A 25,534-nucleotide genomic window follows, 5' to 3' on the forward strand; every position below is an offset into this window, starting at 1 on the left:
ATTGTTTGGGGGAAAAAGTGTGTGGAGAAAACGAAGGTACCGAACTATTCTATTCAGTCACGGTCTTATTTTAAATAATTCTATACCAAAATACAGCGACTATACTGCATAATCAATGCACATTTATAGTAATTAAAGCTCTTAAAAAATACAATTTGATGTCGAGTAAAATAATGAGGAATGTGTACGATCACTGGTGCGAGTAGAGCCAAACCTAGATTTTTCTTGACAGAACTGACATTTACCAAAAAATAATATTTCGAAGAAATGAAATTTTTGCTCGATACCACGCGGTAAGCAAAGTTCAAATCCATTAGCTCATGAAATTGCCCGAACGACTAAGGTAAATAGACACAACTCGTCTGATTTCTCCCCTATAATGATATTAATTTATAATGTATTTGTTTTTCATTTCCAATATATATTTCGCTTTTGACGAATTACTGTCTGCGTTCGTTGAGGTGTTAGAACCTCCAGCTCTTATACTTAATTTCACTTTAATTTTGTTAGCTCTGTGGCTAGCACTGTTGCTAGCACTAGCTGTAGCAGCAATTCTTATGCATCAGATTTTGCGAAAAAACGCCAGAGCCACTGTTTTCATTTTTTTTCTTCTATTTTTTTCTTTCTTTTTTTTCAAAAATCAGTTCCAAATATCAGGAGACGGCTCTCAGTAAAATAGTCTTCCCTCCTACAGGCCTTGATTGAGGTCTTACCTATACCGTGCCTCGTTATAATCTCAGCTTTAAGGAGTTTTTTTGAGGTTTGGAATCAATGTCAGATAAAACCAGAGGCACCATTGACTGAAAAAAAATTTCTTGAGATATTACTTTGACTTAAAGCATCGTTTCTTGTCGACGAAATTTTTTTTTTTTTTTTTTTTTTTTTTTTTTTTTTTTTTTTTTTTTAGTTAAATCCGTGTGGATTTAACTGTAAGTCAGTTTTTTAGTAGAAAAGACGTCGTTTAAAGTTTAAGTTCAAAAAACGGCAGCAAAACAATGTTTCTTTACCTCGCAAAAACTGACTTGAGGTTAAATCAGCACTAATGTAACTCCAAAAAACCAAATTTTGTCGGCTGAAAACGACGCTTTAAGTCAAAATAAATCTCCAGAAAAAAACTTTTCCGTGTTTCCTCTCCGCGAGATTTCACTCAAACATCGAGGGTTAGTCCTAAAATTCCCATTGCATGAAATAACTGAATTATTTTCGTTAGGTCATTTTGCAGCAGCAGTTTTAAGGGATGATTTCGTTGTCTTTTATATCGGGTTCCGTGGGCTCCAGCCCTGCCTCTGTGCCTGGCTCGGTGACAGCTGAATCGATTTCTGATTCCTCCTGATCTTCGTCTATTTCTTCTTGATCGGCCGAATCGCACACATATTCTCGACAAGTGGACGAGTCTCTCCTGACAGCTGCATCCCAGTAGATGGACACGAGTTTCGAGTACTTTGCTGGGATCAGCTTCAAGTTGTCGAATAGCCTGCAATCAAAATAAGAGCAATTATTTAAGTAGGTGGAAAAAGTCAATGTAAAGGAGCTCTTGCGTGTGTCAGGAATCTGCGATGTTAAGTACCGATTCCAAAGTAAAATTTCGCGAGAAACACGATGGTGCCCAGTGCCACTGGTTCTCTCTGAAATTAACTCCAAAGCTCATAAAAAGCTCTCTTCGTAAATGAAGGCTGTAATGGAGGGCATATCCTACGCTACCCTGAGAGTCCATCTCCATATCAAGACAAACTCTCTGTGCGAAGAGAAGGAGCAAATACATTTACAGGGTAGTCATCTTGTTAAGGGGCCAATATGTTTGTATGTTGAGGGAACATATGTTCCCTATGATGATTGCGCAAGCCGAAAGTCCTCAGGGATGAAATAAATAATAAAAAATTCGCAGCATAATGGTCAGAAATTGAAATATTTTCGTTAATTCTAATTGTATTTTCATTTTAAGTTATGTAGCTTGGTCCCCTGCAGCTTGCCCATATGGATAATGGAAGCGAAAAACACCGTCAATAATCCGTGCGCGTGACGGTAGGTGATTTTGCCGATCCTGCATTTTGAAGGCTTTTCAGTTTCCATTTATTCTCCTCGATTTTTAAATCAAGGCGATGCTCTGCCGTGCTAAGGAAGAACGCCGTATGAGCCTTCAGGCGTTGCCGAGTTTCAGTCGATAAAAACCGAATTTACTGGGAAAATTTTGAATATTTTTTTCCAACGTTTTCAGACAATTTTGTACGCAATTTACTCTAAAATATCTGAAAATTTCAAAGAAAAATGTGCATAAATTTCGTCAAAAATACATGTTTTATCGAAGGAAATTTGGCAACTCTCAAATGTTCATACGGCGTTCTTCCTTAGCACGGCAGTGCTGTAGTCTCACGCGAGGTGCGAGGCTTGCGTGCAATCTATAATGTGCGACGTGATGAATCATCGATGGTGAGACGAGAGTGACTCGTATCCTGGTTTCCGACGTTGCAAACTTATACTTTTGCGGACTAAAACTCATGATAAATGGCTGAACATCATAATTTTTATCACTGAGTATGTCTATGGACTCAAAAATACTGGTGAGATTCTAGTTAAATAGAATTTTCAGGAAGACCAAGGGAGGTCAAGTCATTTACCCTATAATATCCAAGACCTTCTGAAATCAACCTTGAGATTTTGATATTTTTGAGGTCATGGATTTAAGCGTTACGAATTAGGGGCTAGCCATTTCTCGTTGGCTTTCGTTCGTAACCGTTGCCCGTTTTTAGAAAAAAAACTCTAATACGAAAGAAAACCAACGGATCGTAGCTTTGATTGAAGGCACTATTGCAAAGAACCTCTCAGAGGAACAAATATTTTGATCCATGGAACACAATTCTGTAGTTTAGGTGTTTAACACTACAAAAAAATGTCTTAAAATATTATTCTGACATAAAGCGTCGTTTCTTGTCGACAAAATTTGGTTGTTTTTAATGAAAGAAACGTTGCTTTGCTATCGTTAAGTTTAAGTTAAAAAAGCGATAGCAGAACAACATTTCTTCAACCCAAAAAAACCAAATTTTCTCGTCAAGAAACGACGTTTAAAGTCAAAATAACATCTCAAGCAAATGTTTTTTCAGTGAAGCCTGCGACGCGACCTCGTTTTAAATTAGAAGTCGTCCATAAATATAACGTCAGGTTTTCCTTCTGACCCGAGTGAAAAACCACGTAACTCCATTGTGATGTTTCAAAATTTTTGCACTTATTTTTATCTTATTGAAGAGAAACAATCCAACAGATAAGAATCGATTATTTAGCATAGGTTTAAATGGAGGAAGTCGGGTGTCAGGGCCGGATTAAGGGGATAGCCACATGGGCCGCGGCCCATGGCGGCAGATCTAGGGGGCGGAAAATTTTGCAATTTTTTTAAATGCAGGTATAAAAAAAATCGAATTTAGAAAAAAAATTACAAACGAGAAAAGGCAACAAAATCTCTCATTTCCTAAGAGTAAAGTAATTTCTAATTTTGTCGTCTTTCAGTGATACAAGAGACAGCATCTTGAATTAGTCGGGTTAAGAGAGAAACCAAACACGCAATTTGGCCTGGACTTAGAGAGAAATGATGACGAAGACTTGAGATGAAAAGGAGAAGCCCTTGGCGCGGCGGTCGGCATGTAACACATATTAGCGCCTACAAGACTGCACGAATACTACATTGCATCAAACACAGTTCGGTCACTGCAGTCAGCATGAAACGGATAGCGCCTGCAGGAATGCGTGAATACTTCACGCATTGCGCCAAAAACAGTGCGGTCAGCGTGAAACGCTTAGCGCCTACAAGCCTGTCGGAATACTTCACACATTGCGCCAAACGCAGTGCAGTCTGCGTGGCGCGGCGGCGGAAGTTAAAATCTTTAAACTACATTTATGTATGTTCTTTCATAATTTTTTCGTTCATTTCTTATGAATGGAAGGCCTTGTCCACACAGAGATAGGTTTACGGAACTTAACTTTCGCGCAAAGTTCCGTGAACTTTTGCTAGTATTGTTGACAGGGCTTTCCCAAAAAATGTGTCCAACACAAGTAAACGCGTCCTCTGCATCCTTCCCCCGCTGGCACGTTCACTTGATGGTTTTTATTGATGTTTCGAAACGAATGGGAAGGAGGCGGCAAAATACGGGTGTTGCTAAATTTCTGGATCCGCCTCTGGATTACCAACTTTGACTGTTCTGCCGTGATAAGGAAAAACGCCTTATGTGCATTCAAATATTGCCAAATTTCCTCTCAGAAAATATCAATTTTTGAAGAAATATACGACTATTTTTCCTTGAAATTTTCAGACTTTTTGGATCAAATTTCAGACAAAAGCCTCCGAAAAATCGGAAGAGAAATATTCACAAATTTTCCTGATTTTTCGAAGGGAATTTGGCAACGTCTAATGGCTCATACGGCATTCTTCCTCAGAATGGGAGTGCTGATAGCTTACCTCAGGAGGATAGGCGCGACCATAGACCTGGTCTCCAAGCCGGACCGGCAGACCATCCTTTCCAAACAAACATCGTCAACCCTAGCCGTGGCAAGTCGCCGAAGATCCATACCATTATGGTCCAGATGATCCGAGAACTGCCTCAAGCTCGAGACGATGATATTAGGCGAGACGAGTGACAAGTATCGGTTGATGCCCTCGCGGAGGTAGTTGACACCGGCGATGTTGAAGGCGAGGAAAGCGAAGGGCTGCATGACGATGATGACGAAGTGCCAGATCTTGACGACCCAGTAGATGATCTTGGCCAGGGTCTGGTAGTGGGTCCCGGCGAAGAACCCGTAGTCGTCGAGTTTCTCGGGGGTGTTCAACGGGGTGGCGTCCCGGAAGGCGATCAGAGGGTTGACGGCACCCAGGCCGGAGGGCGGGTAGTAGATCTTGGCGAAGTGCTTGTTGAGGTGCCGCTCTGGGTGAGCTGGTGGCCACGGGTGGAGCGGGGTGGGTGTGGTGCGGTGCTTCAGGTGGCCGGCTAAAGTGCCCGGCAGAAGGCAAAGCAGGCCTGAAAAATATACCAAGTTGAAAATAATTGAATCGGTCAGTTACAAAAGGGCTCAAGCCACAGTGGTCTTGAAGCAAAAGAATTCGACAAAATTGTCCCAAAAACGGTTTGCAGGGGATGAGTCTATGGTAAGAGTGGACTTAAAATCGCGGAAAATCAAACTCTTGGCTGATCCTACTTTCGAGATACCGCAATTTGAAATTTTCATAGTGAATGCAAGTTTTCTACCGATTTTGATCATGCTTTTTTATTTATTTGTCCTTGGAATCTGTGTTGATCGGTTCACGTTTTTATTCTTCGTTCGATTCAGTTCGATCGAATACATACCCTTTCGTTACATGCAGACTTCCTATCTTACCTTTTTTTTAACTAAGCAATTCGCCTTCTACTGCGTCTGCAGCAATTGTTGTTACGAATATGTTGTGCGTGCTGATTTCAGTTCATTACATACTCGACTCTCTGAAGGCGTTTTTTGTGCACAAGTATCGCAATCTGTCGGAGAACATACGAAGTAGGGATTAATCGATTCCTTCAATCTCACTTCTGTTGTTCTCCAACAGGGTGCTCTACTTTCGCACAAAAAAACGCCTTCAGGGAGTCAAATATGTAATTACCTGAAATCAGCACGCACAACATATTCGTAACAACAATTGCTGCGGACGCAGCTGAAGGCGAATTGAAAACAACCGTATAAAATACGTTGAAAACCATGATCTCGCGTTGATCTCTCTAATTAATATTGTTACCAATAGAATGTTGCACGGAAAAAAATCTTTGGTACTTATAGCCAGATAGTAGGTGACATTTACCATCTTGGATTCCCAGATTCGACCTCTGAGAACAATTTTGCTACGAGCAAAATGATATGATGGTTAGAAACCTCAAACCGCGATCAGGTAGGCGTTGACAACAAAGATGGTAATTCTCACCAACACTGCTGGGCGGGCGCGCCGTCCTCCGTAAACGTCCCGCACAACGTTACTGAGATAGACCTTCAAAGATGGTAAACTGACCCATCCGGATGTTTAGTGTATCAATCATGAAAGCAAGGAGAACCTAATATTGTGTGTTTTTAGCCATAAAGAGGAGTATTTTCTTGTGAAACGTACAGCTAAAAAAATTGAATACAAAGGTATGCAATGTCGGGGTTCGCAGCTAGGGGATGGTGGAAAAGGGTTAATCGCGTAAATAAATTTCGAAATCGAGTAAAATGAGACTACAGCACTTATTGTGAGGTGCTGTAGTCGTATCCGACCTATCAAATTTTTGTGCCTACCTCGGGGATTGAACCTGGGACCTATCTAACCCTAGCCGAAGACCCTAACGGGATGTTTAGCTTAACGACAGCATACAATTAACAAGAAAAATTGGTAAAACATTAGTAACAATTGATAACTTTCTGCCATTTCCTTGAATTTTGAATGTAGAAATAAATTGATTTTGAAAACTATTATTAGTACCAGGGGCCTTTGGCCGCTACGCTGCCGACAACCAATGCGGAAGAAAACAACATACGTAAAAAGTCGTAGAACAACCGTGTTCAAGTTATCTCGGAGATTAATGGATTCAAATACCGTCAATGTTTTATTTTTGATCAATGTTTTTAAAAGAATACACACTGTTATTCTAATGAGTTTCCGCAAATTTTCCTGAGTGATTTAAAATAGATAAAAGAAAATTTGACTTAAAACGCATAATATCCGAAATCTAAGCTCAGATTCGGCTTCCTCGTGAAAAATCGATGCAATTTCATGTATCATATGTCACCATATCATGAAGGAAAGAGATTAACGTAGGCGTGTAGATTCTAACATATCAGTCCGACGTGGCAACATGGGTGATTCGGAGTGGGTCAGCCGGTCAGCTGATGAGTAAGAAGAAGTTTGTTTTCTCGGAAACGGACGAACCAAATGCTTGACGCCGGCGCCTGGCGGCGTAGCTCAAACGTTTGAATTCTGTGCCTACTTCCGCATACCGGCCGGCTTTGATAGAATCTTTACGCCTACGATTACCCTCTTTTCTTTATGCTATGGTAATATATGATACATGAAATAGTATCGATTTTTCACGAGGAAGCCGAATCTGAGCTTAGATTTTGGGTATGATGCGTTTCAAGTTGAATTTTCTGAATTTGAAAATTTAAGACGGCGGACGTAGCCTAAATTGATACATCGGCTCCCATTCCATCGATTAAATTCACATTTTTAGTCTAATTTCGAAAATTCGAAAAACCAAGGTGGCGGGCGTGGCCTAAAACGCTATCTCGGTTCCTGCTCGTCGGATTTTCGTAAAACTTGGTGCCAAGGGGAGGGGGGAGGAAAGAAATTTTCAAACACTGCTATCTATATGTCGCAGGCAAATAGTAAAATTAGGCATTTTGTCAAATGCCTAGGCAAATAGTCAAATACTAGGGGGCTATGCCCCCTGACCGCTACGCGGTCCAACCCCCTGAAGGCGCTCCGCGCCATCAATGGGCCGCTTCGAGGCCCTATTTTCACCTCCTATCAGTGTTAGTTTTATTTTTCCCCTCAAAAATGACGATATGAGGTATACTTTACTTTTAGAATAAAATAATTTTTGGTTTTGATGAATATTTTAGTTCGTTTTAATCCGTTTTTTTAAATCAGTGAAAAATTTAACATCGTCCGAGTTTCTGAATTGTTGTAATAAATGCCCTTTAATTATCATTAAAACCGAGCAGAGTCAAGAATAATTAATTGCGCGAAGTCATATAGTTTTGCGGCGACTTTACCGTCGCCCGAGCCAGGGACGGGAAAAGGAGTACGCTCCACGAACATATTACACGCTTATCAGTCACACAAGGTGGGTTGAATATGAATTCTTGAAAATTTATCAACATACTTTCCCTAATCAGCCCATATCTGATTGCATTCTTTGGTGACTCAATGTTGGTAAAGCGTAAAAAATTGACGGGGCAGACTACTAACAAAGTACTTTAATTGAGTTATCTGAGATGGTGACCTTCATAATCAACAAGTTTATAATTTGCACTAACGCATTCTGTAGTTTTTTTGTTTTTTTTTTTTTTGTTTTTTTTTTTCCTGCTGGTTTAATGGCTTTGTGTCTAGTACCTTCAGCCAACTTTAGACAATGTTCAGTGTCCGTAGACATCGTGGGATCTCCATGCTCCAGGCTTTTCCCATTTTCAGGGATTAGGGCCGAGAAGAATCTGTTTCAGCAGATCTACTCGTCAATTCCATGAAAATTAGACGCCACCACCGGGATTCGAACCCGGACCTATTGACCTAGAGTCAGACGCGCTGACCACTAGGCCAACTTGACCGGCTTCTGTAGTTCAATGAGCCCACTTAACCGAGTAGCATCAACCAAAAACAAGATAGGTGAAGCGCAAGCGCACTCTTTGGTGCAATGAGTCAACTTGATGGAGCAGTTTACCATCAATTTTGTCTCGGTGAACAGATTTGTAATAGCTAGTAGCAACTAATTGAAAATGATTGATTTCCCTAAAGACATTGTGGACAATACAATGCCGTTGGTTATTCTATCAATTTTTTCATGTATACGGCACCAACTTTTGATTAACAAAATCAAGATGGTTATCCGCGCACAGTCATTTTTTGCCATGTGTATTTAATGGTTACAAGGTGGAGAAATGGTGCTAGGTCCACACCATTCCGCGGGAAAATCAAAGCCCCTCTCAGTTCTGTGCTGGAACTTATTAGGGTTAAAAAAATTTATTTTTGACTCTAATTATAACTTTTGGAACTTCTTGGTTTTGATTTCTCCACCTTGTAAGTTGTAACATACAGTTCGGGCCACTTCTTAGTGTTTTTTCTCTCATTTAATGGTTACTTTATGGTGGATTTTGGGAACAAATTTCAACATAAACTAAAACATGAGATATGTTTAATGCTCCGCAGCCCGTGACAAGTTATATAATAATAAAACGTACACAGGGGGTAACAAGGCTTATTTTCACGTAAATATCACCAAAACGTTTCGGCTGAAAAGTCAGCCTTTCTCAGTTGGACAAAACAATAAATAATTGTGAAAATTTAGAAAAGTAGTACGCGGCTGTAACTTTAAAAGCGAGAATAATACCTAATACTGAATACTAGTTATTACGATTTTCCTCTCAGGAGAGACAATTATTCTCTCCGGGAAAGAATAATATCCTCTCGGTTTAGAAAAATGTCTTCTCGGGAGAGAAAGCTGTTCTCTCGGAAGATAAAACTACTCTCTTGGGACAGAAAACTATTCCTTGGGGAGAGAAAACTATTTTCTGGGGAAAGAAAACTATATTCTGGGGAGAGAAAACTATTTTTTCGGGAGAGAAAACAATTTTCTCGGGAGGAAAAACTATTTTCTTGAGAGGGAAAACTATTACTATAACTATACTCAGAAGACATAACTCTCCGGAGAGAATAGATATCACTCCGGAGGGGATAGTTGTCCCTCCCGAGAGAATATTTTCTCTGGAGAAAGTACTTGTCGCTTCGGAGAGAAATGGTATCTCTCCGGAGAGAATAGTATCTCTCCGGAGAGAATAGTTTTCTAGTTCCCCCCGGTGAAAATAATTGTTCCTTCATTTAAGTATTCTCTCTGGAGAAAATACTTGTCACACCGGCGGGAATAGTTTTCTCACGTTACATAACAACATAGTTCTCGCTTTGGAAGGTACAGGCAAGTACTACGTTCTTAGATTTTGACAATTTTATCTGTTTCATCCAACTGAGGAAGGGTAATTTTTCGGCCGAAATTGTTTAATGATATTTACGTAAAAATTAGCCTTGTTACCCGCTGCGTAATTTGTTTTACTATTGTATAAACTAATATATAAATTAAAATTAAATGCAAAATAAAATATACCGCGTTAAATATTTGCAGTCCTAAAAAGTCCTCCTAAAAATTTGTTGTTTCGAGGCTGTGTTCAATTCGCCTTCAGCTGCGTCCGCAGCAATTGTTGTTACGAATATGTTGTGCGTGCTGATTTCAGGTAATTACATATTTGACTCCTTGAAGGCGTTTTTTGTGCGAAAGTAGAGCACCCTGTTGGAGAACAACAGAAGTGAGATTGAACGAATCGATTTATCCCTACTTCGTTTGTTCTCCGACAGATTGCGATACTTGTGAACAAAAAACGCCTTCAGAGAGTCGAGTATGTAATGGGCTGAAATCAGCACGCACAACATATTCGTAACAACAATTGCTGCAGACGCAGTAGAAGGCGAATTGCTTAGTTAAAAAAAAGAGTAAGATAGGAAGTCTGCATGTAACGAAAGGGTATGTTTTCGATCGAACTGAATCGAACGAAGAATAAAAACGTGAACCGATCAACGCAGATTCCAAGGACAAATAAATAAAAAAGCTTATCAAAACGGTAGAAAACTTGCATTCACTATGAAAATTTCAAATTGCGGTATCTCGAAAATAGGATCAGCCAAGAGTTTGATTTTCCGCGATTTCAAGTCCACACGTACCATATACTCATCCCCTGAAAACCTTTTTTGGGTACATTTTTGTCGCATTTTTTTTTTGCTGCTTCAAGACCACTGTGAACGCCAGATATATAAATAGGAAAAAACAATAGAAACTGTATGCGCCAACTCGTTTTAAGTTGCAGGTTAATACACAGCTAAATTGAGGAAAATCGACGTACGTATGCGTATGTTGCTAAATGTCTCTCGAGAAAGTACTATTTTTAAGGAGAGTTATAACTGTTCTTCTTTGACAGTTCTCTCAGATGGTCAAGATGAAATTGCGAACAAACTTCTCTGAAAAATTGAAAGAAAAATATTTAAAACTTCTCCAGAAAGCCCGTGTTCTACAACGTAAATTTGTCGATAGCCAAAAGTTCATAGGGAAGTATAGTTTTCATCCCTAAACTACAAATCCTCTCGTAGCAAAATGAGGACGATAGTGCAAGATACTACGTAACAGTTATAGCGCAGCATTGCTTTGAAAGAAAATCGCCGCTGTAGTTCGCCTTCAAATTTTACGATGCAACCTAGCCCAACGCCAAAGTTAATCAAGTTGCATCCACCGATTACCATTATGAATGTTTCTAAGCAGCCTGAGGTGAACATGGACAGTTGAGAGGGACCTCCAAGGAGACCTGAACGCAAAGTTAGAAACATGAAGGTCACTTTCAAACTCTGATTCCTTTAGGCCGATTTTGGTTCATACAATTCATTGATATGTATATTGATTGTGGGGACATGAGCAATAGGAGAGGGACTTTCAAGGAGACTTGAACGCACAGCTAGAAACGCAAAAATCTTTTTCAAGTAACGATTATTGATGAGCAATTCGTTGAGCTTAAATCGAATGAAATTCGCTTGATAGTAACTGATGAATTTCGGCACGAGCACTTTTATAGATGAATTTTTATAGACATCACTCGGCGAATCTGAGTGTTGACGTCCGGAAGTAACATTTGCACTATGGGAAATATAACCGCGAGGGGTCTCCAAAACATACCATCTCTGACAACAATCTAATCTCTGAATTCAGCTACGGTCTTACATCAAAAGACCGGGAAAATATAACTGTCCATGCAGGAAAGTACCTGAGTCCACGGATTTGAACGTTTCCGCAATGCGATTTTTTGCCAAGTTGAGTTGAAATATTAAAGTTTGAGATTCCGACTTGAAACCCTCTTTAATGACGTGAAGAATAAGTTGTTAGCAATTTTATCCATCTTCGCTAGTAGACGTCGTAGAATTGCGGTGTGCCATATTGTGCTCTGAACAAGGCTGATTAAAAAAAAAAAAAAACCTTTTCCTCAAAACTGTACGAATTCCAGTTGCATACTTCGATCAGTCACAGTTCCAGTATACTTTGAAATTTTTCGTGATTTGTGTTCCAAAAGCTTCTAGCACACTCCTCTCCGATCTAGTATCACACTTCAATTTTTTAAATCTTGTGAAAAAACTTCCTTCTCCTGTTCTTGTGAACGGTCACGGTTATAAAAAGAGTTCGATGGCCAAAGTGCAAAACCACGTATCTCCATTGCTGTGTTTTAAAATTCCCAAGCCTATTTTACTTTTTTGAAGAGAAACAAGTCAACTTCATAGCATGAAATGTATACAGATATTCTGCTGACAGAGAAGAAAGACAATAAAGTTTTCGAGAAATTGCGTTGACTAGTTTTTCAGATAAAGTATATGACAATAAGTCAGAGTTACTTGGTTTCGCAATTTGGCTATGAATATCTCATAAAAGCTCCGTTCATTCGAAAACATCTATCGTCTCACCCATCCTTTATTAGTCCGAGCATCCTTCCTTACTATAGGCGGATCCAGCAAGTTGGCAACATTGTCTTTCCTCCATTTAAACGTATGGAATTGTATCGATTCTCGGAGGGGTCAGGTGCTCCGACAAGAATCGATTATTTAGCTTACTTTTAAATAGAGGAAATCCGGCGTTGTCAAATTGCTGGATCCGCCTCTGCTACAATGAACGGAGAGCATGAACAATCTGATTAAAAATATACTTTGCGATTATATAAACACAAACAAACACAAACCTCCACTCTAAAATTAATCGTAATTGCAACACACCGACAAGGAGATCAATTATACGGCCGGACCGGATATGTCGAACGATAGGTTTATTTTTATAGCGAGTTGATTTTTTGTTTACCACCAGTATTTTTTAAACGAAGGTTACTGATGTGTCATTAGGCAGTATTGAGACGGCCCTGGAGAAGCCAAAACTAAGACACACTTAAGACCCTCCGTAGAACCTCTTCCTCTTCCATTGAAATCCCTCTGAGGATACATCAAGATTATCTCAAGATTGTCCAAGCAGGGCACCCTCGAATAAGGGGAAAATCATTTTGAGTCCAAATGGCTCAAAGCATGAACTTAAACGATAACTCCACTTAGATTTTGCTTAGCTTTCTTCAAATTTACTGAAATTTGTGTCAAAAATGTGTGCGTCTCTCACTTTTTTCAGTATCGAAATATGTTATCAACACTGTATCAGGGCAGTTTTTTTACAGATCTGGTATACTTATGAGGTCTCTTTGAACGCATAAAATTGTTGGTTGATGCTCATTTTGAACATTTAAAAATTCCATTTTTGATATTTTCAGCAGAATTCAAGCAACTTTAATTGTTTTATGCTTTTAAAAAACTAAATGTTTTTAATTTATGCGACAGCAATAAACAATTCTCAATTAAAAAAGAAAAAACAGGACTAGATCACTAGATTTTGAGGGCAAATTGCCTTCATAAAGAGTTAATATTTACTATATTCAAGTGCCTTAAAATTGTGAGAAGACTGACGAATTCCTCGCGGAGGTTTCAATAAATTTGAAAAAAAAAATAATTGCAAAATGTGTAATGGAGTTACCTGTGGAGTTCATACATTTGAGAGCAGCATTCATTGTGTCAAATTAATGAAATTTGTAAAGGAATGTGCTAAACTACAAATAAGAGGCCTTTGACAATTCAATAATATACCCCCTTGACAAATTAACAATGATTAAAGCTATACAAATCTTGCTGTCTCGTCAAAATTCCACGCATAAGACGTTGACAATTTAAGAAATCAACATATAGGCGAGAAATCAATGTTTACGTTTGTGTTCTCATTACAAACAGCTCAAACTTCCCATGCGCACTCGGGGAAAAACCGAAAATCAGCTTATGCGGTTGAAGACTACAATGTGCATTTGGCAAATAACCAATTTGGAATCAACGAAATTCCCTTCCTCCTTTGATACACAAGCTTATGAACTTATTACATAAAATCCGTTTTTACATCAGCGCTCCACAAAGGCGAATCCAGCAATTTGGCAACATCGGATTTCCTCAATTTAAACCTATGCTAAATAATCGATTCGTGTCAGAGCACCTGGCCCCTTCAAGAATCGATACATTTCCATAGGTTTAAATGGAGAGAAGACAATTTTGCCAATTTGCTGGATCTGCCGATGGTGCTCCATAACAACTAACCGACACTATCCCCTTTCGTTTCGAAGCCCCTCAGAGAGCCAACGCTCCCTCATTTTTCGTTCAACCCCCTGTCACCGCCCTTCAAAGCAACCCCAAGTTTTATCCAATCAAGCCTTTTCTTTGACAGCCTTACCACCTATCTCGTTAACATGACCACGCCAGACTCCATGTCTGGTCTGGTCATGACCTCGAGTACGCGTGCTTTTAGGGGTTGAAAATACTATGGACTTATCAACTTATTGAGAGAAATCCACCACAATTAGAAAATCATATTTCCCTGGAGCAGACTAGATGACTAGAATCAGTATAAGTCCAATCTGGCTTAAGTCCTTTTGCGAGCATGAAGCTTGAATTAGCAAATCCGGAAGAATTTTTTCTCAGGAATGCGTCAAAGGAAGTGTTTCACAGGTCTCTCATATTCTACGAGACATTTCTCTGTAGTGACGTATATTGCGACGCATTTGGTATTGCCTACTAAAAAAATTGAAGAACCTTGAACTTCAAATAGGAAAAACTCTTAAAAACTGCTCACATTTTTAATTAGAAATCCTTTTTTGTTCATTTTACGCTATAAACGAATTTTGCATTTTTTTTCTTAGTTTTTTACACCTCTATTTTGGCACATTTTACGTACTTTTTGGTTTTGTGCGTCGCATATTTTACAATTTCCTCCACGTGTTGCACCAATTTAAATTATTTTTAGAATAGGGCAAAATGTCGATGCAATTTTTTTTCAGTGTTTTTAAAATTTTTTGCATCAATTTTACCTAAAAAAAGAATTAAATATCTATTTTTCCGAATTGGTTTTCCACGTTTTGACGTGAATCTTACAGACGTACGACTATCTTTTTTATTTGAAAATGATAAGGTGCTGGAGTTCGATTATTGATATCGAAGTTTGATTACTGATATGAAACTTTAATCTTACATATTTCGATCTTCGATGTATCGTTTAACATATTTTTATGGAGGAGTTCTTAACTTTTCATCTTCTCACCAATTTTCAACTTGCAACTTAGGGAAACGGGCGGATTAATTGCGAAAGACGCGCAAGTGGCAAGCTTTTTTTTTAAATATGACATAAGTAACATACTTTTTATAGAAAAAGACGCAAGTCATTCTGAAAAATAATAAAAAAAAGTTAAATAAAAGTCGTAAAATAAACACTTTGGCTAAAAAGGCCGCAAATTTTTTAAAATCAAAATCAAACAATTAATGTCACCAGGGTGAGGGTGCCTATTGGCGGCAGCGAAACACAACACCATGACTCACCGGGAATAATCAGCTGAGAGGGAAGCATCCTGGGTCCTCGATCGAATCTTGGGAGCGCGCAGCACAGAGACAAAACAGCCACTGGAATCAAACTGGGCACGCGATTCGGAACTCGTGGTGAATCGGTGAGACATCGAATAGTTTCGGGGAAGGGAAGATGAGGCTAGACGACCGAGGTGACAGGATGCAACCGTGACGTAAACTTAGACAGCAGTCGCCGAGCCGCTGGTGTCGGGGGTGGTCCCAGCTTCTGAGATAAGTAAAAATCACTTAAGTCCAATGGGAATCCTATGTAGATATGCGGTTTGGACTTCGGACGGTCGAAGACGCCGCGGCGGCAAGGCCGGTCAGCGCCCGGAGACCCCGAATGATTTGGTTCGCGGTAGTAATGCACCTAATGAGTTATTCCCTGTAGATACAGCGCCACAATAAAATCGGGTCTTGCATCCAGCGTTGTCTGGTTGGGCTAAATGTGGTTAAGGGGCACTGAAGAAAAAACTCCGGCCGTGGGAGCCGCAATTACGGGCTTTATAGACATACCGTCCGTTCCGGGCTCAAAGGCCGAAAATTCCGGCTGCTGAACTGCTGAAGCCGTAGCTTCGGCCTCTGAACCCGGAGCAATCGAAGCTACGCCTCCAGCAGACGGAATTTTCGGCCTTTGAGCCCGGAACGGACGGTATGTCTACATAGCCCGTAACTGCGGCTCCCACGGCCGGAGTTTTTTTTCAATGGGTGTTTTGTGTTATGAGGGCCGTGTTCAAAATCGTTTTTCAGGACCGTAGTCATAGTCATTCTTTAGGACCGTATCCGAAGTTGTTCTTTAAACCGTTGTTTTCTTGATAAAGGCTCTAAACGGTTTACATTGTCATTGAGCGAGCTTTAGGGACGCTTTTATCCTTACACAGGCGGATTTACGCACTTCAAACCGGGGGCGGCGGGGAAGGGGGAGAAGGAATGTCAAGGGGGGCTTTCGCCAAAAAATTTTCGAAATTTTAAAGCTTCTAACATGCAGTGAGATTCAATTTCATCATGAATAATTACCAAAAAGCGTCCTTCCTTCTTCTTTCCCCCCTTCCCCCTTCTTTCTTTCTTTCCTTTTTCTTCTTCTTCTTTTTAAAGTAAGCTGGGTGGGCGCACACCCCCAACACCCCCCCACACCTCTGGATCCGCCTATGAATCCTAGCGTCATAAAAAGGATAATTATGACGAAACTGCGTAAAATTTGACAGTGTTACTTAGAAATTTGATTTTCCCAATGGATGAAAATGATTTGCCGCTGTAAACTATAAATCGTGCAAAGAAAAGATTCAATAATTTTGACTAACTTTGGGGTAGATTGGAGCCTACCTTAAAATTTGCAAAATCTAAATTAAATTTTACCGAAAGGAATGTATATTTTCCTCTCTACCGACTTCTCTCGCCCTCTATGAATCACCATAGTGAAAAAAGATGTGAAATTCGTGTCTGATTTGAAATTAGGCAGCCTTAGACTTAAAATAGGAATGTTGATCCCAACTACATTTAATTCTTCCGGTATGTGACTCTATATCATTTTTTCAAAAAATGTTGGCCCTAAATCATGAATTTCCAAGATTTTCACCAAAAAAACAGTTTCTTGATTTCCCTCTAAAAATCGTAGCAAAATGGTTTTAAACAGGAAAAAATTGCTGAATTCAAAGGGCATATGCGGGAATGCAGCATGGTGCCTTGATCTATGAGGTATTTTATCGACAAAAGGTTCGATATTGATATAAACACTTGGATGCAACGATTCCTGCACAGTGGATGTCCATTTCTCATCTGCCAAAAACTGGAGGCGTGTGGGCTTTTTCAATGACAACACTGGAATGCAACTATTCCTACTTGCGGATGTCTGTGTTGCCTATGCACAATATTGAAGGCACTCAATTTTTAGACGGCAGCTCGTAATGGTTCGAAACGCACCTTGTAAATGTACTATCTTTGTGTTTTTCACAACAGTTTTTCTTGAATTTAAAATCGGCTGGAGTGGCAGCTTGGGGGGTGTCCGAGAGAGACTTTAACGCATGGTCAGAAAAAAGGCTCATTGGATTCGCCTCTTGCAAACGATGTTAAATTGCCTCATAAATGTAATTTTATGTGTGATTAAAATAATTTTCAACTATAAAATGTTTCAAAGTAAGATGCAAACAACGACACACGCATCAGAAAGGCTTTGCAGATTTAAATTATTTTCTGGTTATCATACTTAACCCTGAGTTGGAAAAATTTGGGCCTTTTCCCGTAACTTCATACTTTCTTTCCTACTTTAAAAACATCCAAATCTGGAAATGGGCCTCATTAATAGTATATGCAGATATATTATTTTACTAACATTAAGTCGGCACATGATACTACCTAACTACCTTCAGTAACAGTGAAAGCGCCTGCATGCTCCATTTAGCACGCCCAGACTATAAGTGCACATTCACCAAAAAAAAAAAAAAAAAAAAAAAAAAATGGGTTGGAAATCAGTGACATGATGAAAGACGACACTTAAAATTCATCGAAAATTTTCCATCCGGTCTAAATTTCTCTTTCCCATTATTCCTTTCTGTCAAACCCTAAAAAAAGGAAAAAGTAAAAATATTTACAAACAGTCATTCAGTATAATATGAACGCATTCCTGCAAAAATTCATGTGAAAATGAATCAAATCAAAAGGAACAACGAACATAGGGTTCGGATGCTACATACTTCAATTTGATTCCGTCTATTTGCACTTCGATCACTTCAGCGTATACGTTCAAATGATAAAATCAACCCATACCATATGGATTGCATTTTGCAAAAAGGAACCGGAAGCATTGCACTCATGCTAAGATTGTGCAACTTCATACTTTGCAATAAAATTACTGATATCATGAGGAAATATGAAGTTTACATGGTAAGTTTTGTCTCAAATTCACATTTTTTAGCGAGTAAAATAGAGTCTGTTAATGGATAATCAGGTTTTTCTTCCAAGACAAAAGAAGTTGCACAATCTTAGCAACATTGCAATGCTCCTGGTTCTTTTTGCAAAATGCAATCCATATAGGAATTGCAACAAGACCATTGTATTCCAATGCATCAAAAGGGCGCATCGACACCCTCACACTGAAAAAAAATCTCGGTGTTTTTACTAAGAAAAGGGTAAAATTACCAAGAATTCAGGGTTCTATTTGATCCCAGTTTTTTCTTGGTAAAATGACCATTATGGAATGGTAATTTTACGAGAAATCTCGGTAAATTATTGAACTTTCGGTAATTTTACGGACCTTGGTAAAAACGCCAATATTTTTTATCGACTGTGGTAGAATTACCGAGATAAAATGGCAAAGTTACCGGGAATTGATTACCATAAAAGTGGTATTCTTACCTGAAAGAAACAGTAAAAATACCTGTTTTTAGGTAAGCTTACCAGTCTGTCTTGGTAAATTACCAATAATTGGTTAAAAAAAAAAGTGAGATGGCAAAGGTATCAACGGACCTTGGTAAAAACGCCGAGAATTTTTTTTCAGTGCATAAGAGTAATAGCGAGATGCGCACATCGCACCAAAAAAAATCAATATACAAGTGAAATTCGGCAACAAGCAACCCTGACTGACTTTTTGGCGCGACAGGCGCGACACCCGCTGTACTTTTTTCTGGAAGCCGGTGATGCAAAGACACCGGCAGGAAATTACTGGAGACACCGATGCTGGGACCGCTGCCGGGTTACGGATAGAGCCGTAAGTGCCTTCTGTATGAGCCATGGTCAGCATACGCTCTTATGGGTCTCGAGGCGCATCCCAGACTCCACTTACGGCTCCGTAACGCGGCCGACGGCTGGCGTCGCGGAGCAACCCCTACCATTGGGGAGACGGCCGGTCGCGACAATATTAAAACCCCATTACACCCCAAATTAAAAATCTCAAACTCCTCTCTAAGTTCTCCTCTGTTTTATTCGACGCATAGCGGTAATCACCCTCAGATTCGCACCCGCAGTCATGGCAGTGTCACCGTGATTATTTTGACTAGTGTTTTTTTTTCAAATTTTCAAGTCGTGGTACTAGTCAAACGTCGGTCTCATCCATCGTGATATTTGTGATATTCTCCGACCCTTATTGGCTTCTTATTTTTTGCCTATAAACTCGGTTTTTTGTAGCTTTTAAAGTTTACTGATAATTTTTATTACCTAGTGTAAAATGGCAGTTCTACAGATTTTTATGGGTAAGTGTTTTTTTCACTCTTTTCTTTAAAAAACTAACAAAATCATGTTTTATGTTCAAATAACAACATTTTAAAAGCTCTCGGAAAAATGCAATCCTTTTTGAAAAAAATGTATTATTTTTCTCAGTCTCTCTTTAAAAAATATGATTTGTCCCTTTCGAAGAACTGAAATATTTTGCTCAAAATTATTGATCTTTTGGTTTTTCTTGTAAGTGCATAAATATTAATTTTTGCCTTTGGATTGAATTATTCACGAAGAACTGCTATTTCTGGTAAGTTTTAGTTTATAAACAAAGTATGTGCTTTTAGGTTCCTCATGCGTATAGTTTCATGCAAGGATGAGCCAAAAATAGTGGTTCTTTATTACAAAATGAAATTCATTATTTCCTACTAGGAGGTGTTTGAAAAAAAAACATAAAAAACTCTGGGCCCCAACAATTAAAATTAAAAATGAAATTTGTATTGTTTATGTGCAATTTAAAAGTTTCCTAAAAAATCTGCTGAAATTAAATTTCGTGTTTTCCGAATAAAATCACCATTAATTTTCCATTCTTCGGTCAAACTTTCTTTTTTCTAGAGAGTTGACTTTTTTAAAGTTCATTGGTTTTACAAACAGGAGTTTTTTTTCCAAGTAATTGTATTGCGTGCACTATAAGTCACCTAAACTGAAAGAAGATTTTAAAAATAAAAGGGGAATATATTTTACAGTGAAATGCTAGATTTTACACATGAATTTTTCATCTGAATATATTCTGGCTATAATTAAAACGTTTTGTAATTACACAGCAAACTGTCTACTTAGGGCGCTGACCGATTGATATTTTTGAAAAAATAGTTAATGAATTAAAACTGAAGGTGCACGATATAGCTGAACTTGAACGAGAAAATTTCAATCTCAAAATTTACGGATTGAAAACTTATTCTCCATCTTCCGTTTTTGAGCTGCATGCAAACTCCAAACCGTCGTGTCATAACTGCGAAAAATATCAAATCAAACCGGTTTAATTTGATATTTTTCGGCTTTTTTTGTCCTAAAATAATATAAACAAATAATAAAAACATTTTTATGTAACTTGTACTTGGATAAGAAAAGAATCGCTCCTCTTATAATGCTCATTGTGGACTATAAGTCCCATCTAGTGTTTTAGTCGTGACAAAAATTCTATTTTGTGGTAACGATGCTTTGATAGCAGTAACAATGCAGTTTTGTTATTGGGACTGAACTATTTGTTACTCCATCAGTAACATATTAACTCCGAAAACGGAAGTAGGTTCCAACTGGAATCCACCAGGAATTTTGTGAGATTGTGACGGTTCTTTTTCTAAATGGACGTATTTCTGCCAAACGGAACTATGTGCATTAAAACATAAGCCCTGAGACCCATAAGAATATATGCATAGCAGGGCTCACGTCATAATGTACATAGTTCCGTTTGGCAGGTCCGAGGTTTTCAGCACTATCCCTTTATCCGAACGGTCCTTTATAATTTCTTGAGAGTTGAAGTCAAAATTATGTGTCTCTATCGCAACATTTCAAAATCTTCAAATAAATTTTATTTATTTATTTATTTTCTTAAGAAAATACACTCTAGTACTTCTTTGACATTTTCGGGAATATTCTTGAAAAAGAAAAGAAAAGAAAATTCACAAAAAATGCAAAAAAAATCACTCAGCTCCCTCTTTTGAAATTATGAAACCATAGAGAAGATTTCAGGGTCGCAATATCAGTGTCGTGTCTTTAACGATTTGTCGACTCGACCTTAGCCCCCATTCTGCTTGTTTTCTTTTTATTTTTTTGCATTGACGCTCCTGAATTGACGACGTATAGAGTCTGCAGGCTGATTGTTGAAATTGATAGACAAATCTATAGACAAAGAAGACATAGAGAGTATGAAGCGATCCTATTGAAATAGGTGGTTCCTATAGGCCAAGGGTGAAAATGATGGACAAATAGTAGGGTCTCTCTCGGGTTGCCATTACTTAGTCTATCAATTACCTTCATTGTCCATTGCAACCACCCGCTTCCACTAATAGGATCCCTCCATACCCCTTTTGTCTCCTTTGTCTATAGCTTTGTCTATCAATTTCAACAAGCAGCCCTCTGGTGAGGGACATGAAGCACCAGGGAAAAAATAACAAAATAAATTTCTTTGTCTATTTCCAGCTCTTTGCCTCACCTCCTACGCCCTAGCGGACGGCACCTACCCTCCAGAAGGCTACGCCTACCCGCCAGCCAACACCCTGGAAGCCCCACCACCGCCGGCAGCATCCGCAGCAGTCGATGCCGCCTACGGCCCACCACCCGCCTCCTACAACCCACCACCCGCCTCCTACGGCCCACCAGCCTCCACCAACGTCGTCTACGCGGAGGCCTACGACGGGAACAAGCTCCACTACGGCCCCACCGACGGGGGCTACGGTCCCCCGCCGAACCTCATCGCCCACGCCAACCACCCCTCCTACTTCACCGGGACCCACCTCGCCCATGTCGGCTACTGGATCGGTGCCGTCTGGGACAAGATCATTACCTTTCTGGAGCCCTTTGCCTTTCTTGGGCTCATCGCCAACGGGATCTACGTCCTCCGACTCATGCTGCCCCCGTTCTTCTTCGGGACCCTCACCCCGCAGGTCCTGGCCCGCAAGGGTAAGAGCTTGGAAGACGAGGATTCCAACGAGTGGTACGTCCGGCAAATGATCTCTGGTGTGTCGGATAGTCTCTGTACGCAGAGGGTCGCTTGCAAGTCTGGGCTGGCCACGGCTCCGTTCTTGGGCTCCAATTCGCAGAGGTAGGTGTTGACGTATTTCACCGACTCATCGCTGCTCTGACGTAAAGCCCTGCATGGACGATCAAATTCCGAACCAATTCCGATCAAAGTAGACATGCTGATGACTGGTGGTCACCATCTACCATCAAATTTTGACGGGCCGCACTTTTTTGTTCAAAGTAAGATCAGAACGGAGTGCCACCTTTCATCATTTCCATGACACAGGAAACATTTCTGCCAAGTTTTCATTTTAAAATGAAGCAAATTATGAGTTCAAGACTGATGACTCCCGACACTTTGATGCTACTTTGATCGGAATTGGTTCGGGAATTTGATCGTCTATCGAGGCCTAAAGGGCGTATCGCGATATTTGTATGAACCCCAGAAAGCATGGATGTATACGTAATACAGGGATCACGTTGAAATTGGGATACATCCTTGCGTCAGAATGGCGACCAAATGTCTCTCTTTGGACGCATTTAACTACGATTGGACTACATTTTGCAATTCGGACAGTGGCGTAGGAAGGGGGGGCCAGGGGGGGCCTGGCCCCCCCCCAAAATTGGAAATAGTATCATCTGCCCCCCCCCCCAGAAATTCTGGATGGTGCAAAAACACCATCTTTAACGGTAAGTCTCTGTCGCCGTGGCCCGTGAGAGGATGCCACTAAACATTCACTAAACATTTATTTCGCAATTTTCACACAAATGAGTGGTTAAAAGTGAGAAAATAAATGGAATAACCTGTTGAATGCAACAATTTCAAAGTATTTTAACCTTAAAATGCATAAAACTGGGTGAATTTTATGCAGAAATTGAAGGAAGATTAACGCCACAAGTGCCTCGAGATGCGCTCAAATAGAGTTAAAATTTCAAAAATTTTCCGGGGGAGGCCCCTCGGACCCCCCGCTGACCTGGGGGGTATTCCATACCCCCCAGACCCCCCGGTGGTGGGGGGCCAGGCCCCCCCCAGCAAAATGGCCTAGCTACGCCTATGAATTCGGAACTACACTTTCTGGCTTACCTTAGAAACAACATATCGACAGTGTAAGTTGGCAATCACATATCTCGTTTGCGGTGTCTGAAAATCTCCGCCTCTATGTTATTTTTTTAAAGGAGAACAAATTAACATCTTTCCTTGAAGTTTTTGCAGAACTTTCTTCGCACAGAGAAGAAAATCACGGCAGTTTTAAGGAATTGTCGTTGATTAGTTTTCCGTTTAAAAAATAAAGTATGGTAGGGAGTCTGCGACGTTGCAAACGTTATGTGATTGCCGACTTACACCGTCGATAAGTGCAATTAGTATTCCTATGCGCATAAGTGTTTTTAAAGATGAGCCAGTTTTGTAAATCCTATTTGCAAAAATTAAGTCCTACTAGCCTAACTACATCAAACGTCATCCAATTTTCTCTTGTGTTTTATTTTTAAACAAACCGAGTGATATTTTATCTTGAAATCTTGTGAGTTTATTATTAATATTATCAACAACACTTACGAGAGTTTCAAGAATTTATGTTGTTCAAATTTGTGTTCAAAAAATAAAACAACAGCAGAATATAGGCAACGAAAAAGTTAGGCACTTAGGCTAGTCCACCCTATCTGTCTAAGTCAATCCTCATAAATTTCTGTAAAACATGTCCGACGCTCATCAAACTTCTGAAGATTTCATCGAATTTTCATAGAGCTTCGTATAAAATGACGAGCTCTCATCAAATTTTTTCACAATGGAGAATCTGCTCACAAAAATTGTATTGCTTCGTCTGAGAGAGCTTAATAAGTTCGCAGTATTTTCCATAATTTTTTTCTGACATGAGACATTGGAGAAAAATAGATTTAAAAGTGAGAAAATGTACCGCCTCGTGACGTCATCGGGGGGCATTTTCCATTTGAACCCATGTATTTTAGCAGATTGGGTTATTTTGTCATATTTCCTCCAATAATTGTCCAATTTAGAGACCAAGGATATCCTTGTACTCAATTTTCCTAGCAGTGTCATTTTAAAGATGAAATGTACAAAATTTCTGACACCTGCAAATTCTATATTCTTCAAATATGACTACATTTTGAAGGAGTTTTTAGCATCTCATTGAACTTTCATTAGACTCTGTTTAAACTAACCGAACCTGGTCAAACATGGTTAAACTTTACCTTTGCTTGAAACGTAAAATTGAGTACTAACTTCATTATTCTTTATCATGAAGTAGTATTTCAGAGTTTAGTATTGTAGTCATGAAAATTTTTAGTAATCAAAATTTTTTTTGTGTGTTTCAGGATGATGAGGAACTTGAGTAAAATGTCGCCTAAACTTGGAACTTACACCAACTTACTGTCAATATATTTGGACGCAGCCTCTGGCTCGGTGTCAGATTGTGCTCAATACACTTGCGAAAGCAATCAGCAAAAGTCAACTCCAGCCAAATCTAATAAAGACGCCAGGAGGAATGAAATTCCCGGATTGGGCTTGGCAGTGACAACAGTCAAGAAACCAGAGCAAACCAAATCCGAACAAGAGGCGACAACGGCTTCCAAAATCGCAAATCCAAACCGGTTAGACCTGTCCAAAAATCCTAGAAATGCTAGGAGATAGGAAGTGTTTTTGAGGGGAGGTACAATTTGTAAATAGTATTTATTGTATAATTTATTTTATATTTCACTGAATAGAGATTTGTGTAAATTTACAAAAATAAACTTGAAAATTCTAGTTCCTACTGTTTATTTATTTGATTAGGAAGTTTTTTTTTTTTTTTCAATAACTCGATTACAGGTTGTTTCTTCGCTGAGAGTCTATACAATTTCAATAGCGGGGGCCTTGTTTCCAGTTGATTGATTGGATTATTATATCAAGCGGAGTCAAGTATGTTTCATTTTCGGTCCAAAAAAATTGCAGGTTTTTTCCTGATCAAATTCTACATATCCTCAGCTGTATAATTCCAGATTCGATTTTTTAAAAATCTGATCATAATTGAAAAGTAATGCAACGTTTTTTGACGCACGGAGTTCTGCTATCTTTCCGCGTGTTCAAAACTTCAAACAGGTCTTTCCCAAAGCAATATTTTTTTACCTCAAGGCACACTTGTCTCAGGATATACTGAGTGGGTTTTTAAGAAGAAATGTTTGTTTAATCTTTTCCTCTGACTGCAGATGAGAGGCTTTCCCCTTCTTATTTTTCAAAAAAAAAAAAAAAAAAATTAGCTTGAAGGCCCGATTTGCTCATTTTTTTACTCTTTGTTTTTTCTTTCAACTCGTGAAAATTTTAATTTTCACAATTTTATAAACTCCTCTCGCCTTTTACTAAAAAAGTCAAAGAAGTCAAACATTTTTTTTTTTTTTTGAAATTTTATCCAG

General features: G+C 39.2%; 2 protein-coding genes across 2 annotated transcripts; one reads left to right on the forward strand and one right to left on the reverse strand.

Moving 5' to 3' along the window:
* Positions 1 to 868: 868 nt before the first annotated feature.
* On the reverse strand, positions 869 to 15,456 carry LOC109034736 (uncharacterized). Its single transcript, XM_019048030.2, has 3 exons — positions 15,218 to 15,456; positions 4,445 to 5,000; positions 869 to 1,474 (listed from the first exon to the last, which is right to left on the reverse strand). Exons 1-3 carry the CDS (start codon positions 15,243 to 15,245, stop codon positions 1,231 to 1,233), a joined length of 828 nt encoding a protein of 275 aa, XP_018903575.2. The 5' UTR covers positions 15,246 to 15,456; the 3' UTR covers positions 869 to 1,230.
* Positions 15,457 to 19,400: 3,944 nt separating this feature from the next.
* Positions 19,401 to 25,315, forward strand: LOC140224900 (uncharacterized). Its single transcript, XM_072301941.1, has 3 exons — positions 19,401 to 19,425; positions 21,590 to 22,211; positions 24,461 to 25,315. The coding sequence occupies exons 1-3, from the start codon at positions 19,401 to 19,403 to the stop codon at positions 24,774 to 24,776; spliced, it is 963 nt and encodes a 320-aa protein (XP_072158042.1). The 3' UTR covers positions 24,777 to 25,315.
* The last annotated feature ends 219 nt before the right edge of the window (positions 25,316 to 25,534 follow it).

The sequence above is a fragment of the Bemisia tabaci genome, chromosome 6 (genome assembly GCF_918797505.1).
Source record: "Bemisia tabaci chromosome 6, PGI_BMITA_v3".
Taxonomy (NCBI): Eukaryota; Metazoa; Arthropoda; class Insecta; order Hemiptera; family Aleyrodidae; genus Bemisia; species Bemisia tabaci.

Excerpts from the sequence above, each read along its gene's own strand:
- LOC109034736 (XM_019048030.2), bottom strand. The coding sequence starts at position 15,245 with ATGCTTCCCTCTCAGCTGATTATTCCCG. Across the intron at positions 5,001-15,217 it reads CTCTCAGCTGATTATTCCCG|GCCTGCTTTGCCTTCTGCCG; the intron begins GTGAGTCATGGT and ends TATATTTTTCAG. Across the intron at positions 1,475-4,444 it reads GTCGCGCCTATCCTCCTGAG|GCTATTCGACAACTTGAAGC; the intron begins GTAAGCTATCAG and ends TTTTGATTGCAG.
- LOC140224900 (XM_072301941.1), top strand. The coding sequence starts at position 19,401 with ATGGCAGTTCTACAGATTTTTATGG. Across the intron at positions 19,426-21,589 it reads AGTTCTACAGATTTTTATGG|CTCTTTGCCTCACCTCCTAC; the intron begins GTAAGTGTTTTT and ends GTCTATTTCCAG. Across the intron at positions 22,212-24,460 it reads TTGGGCTCCAATTCGCAGAG|GATGATGAGGAACTTGAGTA; the intron begins GTAGGTGTTGAC and ends TGTGTGTTTCAG.